Source organism: Hypanus sabinus, chromosome 4 (genome assembly GCF_030144855.1).
Source record: "Hypanus sabinus isolate sHypSab1 chromosome 4, sHypSab1.hap1, whole genome shotgun sequence".
Lineage (NCBI taxonomy): Eukaryota > Metazoa > Chordata > Chondrichthyes > Myliobatiformes > Dasyatidae > Hypanus > Hypanus sabinus.
In genome coordinates this window covers 28,633,272-28,637,536 of record NC_082709.1, presented here as the reverse complement: position 1 = coordinate 28,637,536, position 4,265 = coordinate 28,633,272, and the positions used below count along the sequence as shown (strand labels likewise).

General features: G+C 38.7%; 1 protein-coding gene across 1 annotated transcript; it reads right to left on the bottom strand.

Annotated features, from left to right (window-relative positions):
* Positions 1-1,176: 1,176 nt before the first annotated feature.
* Positions 1,177-3,591, bottom strand: hoxd9a (homeobox D9a). The gene is made up of 2 exons (XM_059966740.1): positions 2,937-3,591; positions 1,177-2,387 (listed from the first exon to the last, which is right to left on the bottom strand). Exons 1-2 carry the CDS (start codon positions 3,511-3,513, stop codon positions 2,146-2,148), a joined length of 819 nt encoding a protein of 272 aa, XP_059822723.1. The 5' UTR covers positions 3,514-3,591; the 3' UTR covers positions 1,177-2,145.
* Positions 3,592-4,265: the final 674 nt, after the last annotated feature.

Sequence of the window (4,265 nt, the reverse complement as noted above, 5' to 3'; positions counted from 1 at the left end):
TTGGACATAGTGACCAATATTTTATGTACATCTACTTTATAGTGAGTGTACTGTGCTGACTTTCTTGCATATATGGTTGGGAATAGTTACTAATTTGTCCAGATTTAAGTGACAAGGCGGAATTGATTGTCTTCATCTCTTTAACTAGTGTCTGCATTTTATTTGTTACCAGCAGACAAAAACAGTGAATTGGTTCATTTCAAAGAAGACCGTAATTACACGAAGAAAACCATAAAGCCATTAAGACGTCTAGCCGGTTGTGGGATTTATCGTATCCCGTTCCTTCCTGTTTTCAAAGTACTGTACGCAAAATTGTGGCAATAGATGGCGTTGCAATTCAACACCTCTGGAAGCGGCATTTTTTTTTCAGGGAACTTTTCCGAAAAGAATACGTATCTAATTTAAGAAGTTCTCGCCATTGTTTCTAGGGAAATATCGAACTGACGCAGTGACGTGGAATGAGACGAAGCTTTCGAACTATTTGTGCTTTGTGGCCATTTATCGGTTTATTCAACCTCAATCTTATACAGTGTCCTTTGTACTTATAGCCTGATTTTACTAATGTAACATATGTAAATGTGACAACGAATAATGCCATTCGATCTGTAGATTAATAATATTCATTTAAAAAGACTGCTCAAACGGAAAGGCAGAAAATATAGAAAACCTATCAACAGTAGATCAAGGTTTGATTAAGAGACAGCCAAGTGACTTTAAGCAACACCAGCGCATGTGCTAATTAAATATATGTATTGGTTTGATTAAAAACGACGAGTGACTATACCTAAAAAACGAAAGTGCATCGGTGTGCGTTTAGTTGATAGTTTCTAATTACCACATGTACAAAGTCCAAGGGATCTGAACAGACTTTATAACTTATGCTAACAAACAACCCATTTCAATCAGAACGCTAAAGCGAGAGTGCTTGTAGAAAACCGTTTTTGTGTTATCTTGATAATACTATCTAATCAACAACCGTGAGTACTTTAAACGTAAAACTAAGACAAGGTGTTATGCCAAACTAACGGAATAGTTAAGGTCCTCCTACTATGTTCAGCTGTTGGCTTCTAGAGAGCGTTATCGAATCCTAAATGATGTTTTACCTTGGCAGAAAACCTGAAATGTCCATAAACATTTTATTGTTATTGACCAAAAGTGAGGTACAAACCAGCGTACTGAAGTGGCACATTCCTCTTTTATTTATAGCATTTTGACGTTTGTAGAACAGTATAATTTTATTGTCACATCTGAGATGGCTATTAAATAACGTAGAGAATCAGGAGTAAATCAGAAAGTACGTGAAATTCTATTTCCTTATTAATTACAATGGATTTGACTTATGTAATGGTTCAAAGTAACTTGCTCTTTATAAGAGCGTTCACATCGACGCCATTGGCTCAGCACTAACGCCATTCGTATTCACGTCGCTAAAACAAACTTGATTCAGATTGTCCAAAACGCACAAAAAAGATTCCCACAGTCACAGGAAAAATAACAAAATTTAAACAACTTCTATTTATTTGTGTTCTTTAGTCAAAATGCCTCTTGTTCAATGACACTTAAGTTATTCGAGGATTAGACATCTTTCCAGAGTGACGGTGATACCTTTGCTAAGTTAACCTGAAATATTATAAATAAATATTACATTGCCTTTATCAGCACAGTGATAGTCTCATTCTATCGGGAGTTAACCATGATGTACAACGTTTGCATTACATTCCACAGAAAACTGGCATTAAAACTGCATAAAATGACATTGTATTGCTTCCCTCTAAATTTATACCTAAACATTATTCTCGCAATACAGCAGACACACGGAATTTTACACGTTGCACATCTAAGCAAAATGCTCAAACGTGCGTGTTAATGTCTATATAAAACAAAAGTATCTTAACAATGTCGTCAAAGTTCTAACGTAATACAACTAACGTGCTGACATCAGTTTAAATTTTGTTTAATGTAACCCCTAGCAGCAAATCAGGGACAGTCACTAAATAAAAGGCAGTTGTTTAAACACGAGATTGTTCTGGAACAGTACAACACTGGGAACATAGACCGTGCTTCGAATACACCAAGCACCACCAGATGGACAAAACACATTTTACAAGTCTGTACGGTTTTCAGATCTATGCAACGAACGGTCAATCACGACTCTTCGTTATTTTTCACTCTGTTCATCTTTTTCATTTTCATTCTTCTGTTTTGAAACCAAATTTTTACTTGGCGCTCGGTAAGATTCAGAATCCTAGCAACTTCATAGCGGCGGTCTCTGGTAAGATACATATTAAATAAAAACTCCTTTTCCAATTCAAGCGTCTGGTACTTGGTGTAAGGGCAACGTTTCTTCCTGGTAGAGCGAGCGTGGATCCAATTTATTGCTGGATGATCTGCAAGTCAGAAATAAACAACAGTTAAATTGCGGTTGGCTTCTGAATACATTTCGTGGGATTTCAGACTCCCAAGAATCACCACAAACTCAAGAAAATCATTAAAAGTTACAGTACTATTTTCTTGCTGAGGAGTTGTCAAGTTCAGGACAATAATATTGAGAATTCTGAGCATCTGCCTGCAGTAGATTCGACAATAACTAGACTTGGCTTACCATCAAAAATAAACAAAACGCTATGATAGAAGTAATTAAAAACACAATTACTCTAAATTGGTTTTTAAAATGTGCATTTTATCTTTGAATTTCGGAAAGCCCTGTCAAATTCAGTGGGGAGCAGTGCGCCAACCTGAAAATAAGGTTTTGCAGTCTAGTGCAAATTTGTGTGTAAAAAATTCTCTATAAATGATATAAACTTTTTACTGCTGACTGCGGCTTTTCAGACTTGGGCAGGAGTCTAGACATTTTTATAGGTTTGTAAGACCATCGACTTTGCACACTCGGGTCTACAGGTTCGGGTTGTAAATCAAGCTGCAATTCTTACACTTACTTGGGTCAAGTCGCCGGGGTTTCTCCTCCTTGTGCTCACTGCTGGTCGTAGTCTCGGAGCTGGTGCAGCCAAGCTCCTTGGGAAGCTTCTCCCTGCTCTCTGGGTAGGAACTGCACGTGAATTCGGGCAGACTGAGGGTCTGCAGCTCATAGGAAGAGCATTCAGTCCTCTTGGCCGCCAGAGTTTCTGGCTTGATCCCGTAATGCCGGCCGTTGGGATGGAATCCGGGCAGTGAGACTGAAGTGGAGAGGGGTTCTAACCATGAGCGCGGGTATCTGGAATCTGCAGCTCCAATGTGCGACTGATGCATATAAGGATGATAAATCCCTGCAACGGCGCCAGAGGATTGTGGATGAACGGGAGGCCAAGGATTGGAAAACACGGTTGATTTGGGGGTAAAACTGCAGGAGGAGAAATCTGAACTGTCTGTTACACCTGATGGCCTTGAAGCTGTGCTGTGAGCTCCTTGTGCATATCTCGCCGCGTACAAGTCCTCTGACTCCTGCCCTATCAAAGAATCAACATAATAATTGTGTATGGTGCCACCGGTCGACATTTTAGGCTCTCTCGCTTTCATAGAAAAGGTTACACTGGGAAGTGTATCTGATACCTTCACTCAGAACAATCATAGTATTTTGCCGACTACAGCCGCAGCTATTGGTTGCGCGACTCACGTGATTGTATTTACCAATACAGTGAGTAAATCAATCCGCTCATCAGTGTGACCACATATGGGCCTAGACCTGCTTTATGAGAAATAAAATATTATATTGTCAGTGGAACTAAAAAGATCACACGATTAAGAACGTTGGAAACCTTCTTCTGGGGTTAGAAGAACAAACTCTCCATGTGCAGTTAAAAAAAATCTTCTGGAGGAACTGGGGACTATTTTTCCCCGTAAGCTAATTAATGTCTGTCACTCATTTCATAATCAGCAGCGAGTAGTCCATGATCTATGTCAAAAGCAAATATCTATTATCTTAGTGCAATAATGCGGCACGAAAACACCTTCGAGGTACGTTGGTGTTTCTATATTGTATATATACCCCGTTTAGATGAGAGCGTTTACAGATCATTGACTAACGTCTCCCATAAAAGGAGCAACGACATATTGTCGGATGCAGGATTTGAACATTTCGCTTAAAGTCTTGACTATATGAAAGAGCTGTTTTATTTTCCCCATTTCGATTCTTCCTCTGATACTTTCAGTTTTAAATATCACCACATTTTGTAGTAAACGGGTCCTCCCCTGTTTTAAAGTCTATACTCAGAAGCTACTATAAATGTTTTTATGTCTATCAATAAAAATTTTATGAGGTGTATTTGATT

Excerpts from the sequence above, each read along its gene's own strand:
- hoxd9a (XM_059966740.1), bottom strand. The coding sequence starts at position 3,513 with ATGAAAGCGAGAGAGCCTAAAATGTCGACCGGTGGCACCATACACAAT. Across the intron at positions 2,388-2,936 it reads ACCCCGGCGACTTGACCCAA|ATCATCCAGCAATAAATTGG; the intron begins GTAAGTGTAAGA and ends TCTGACTTGCAG.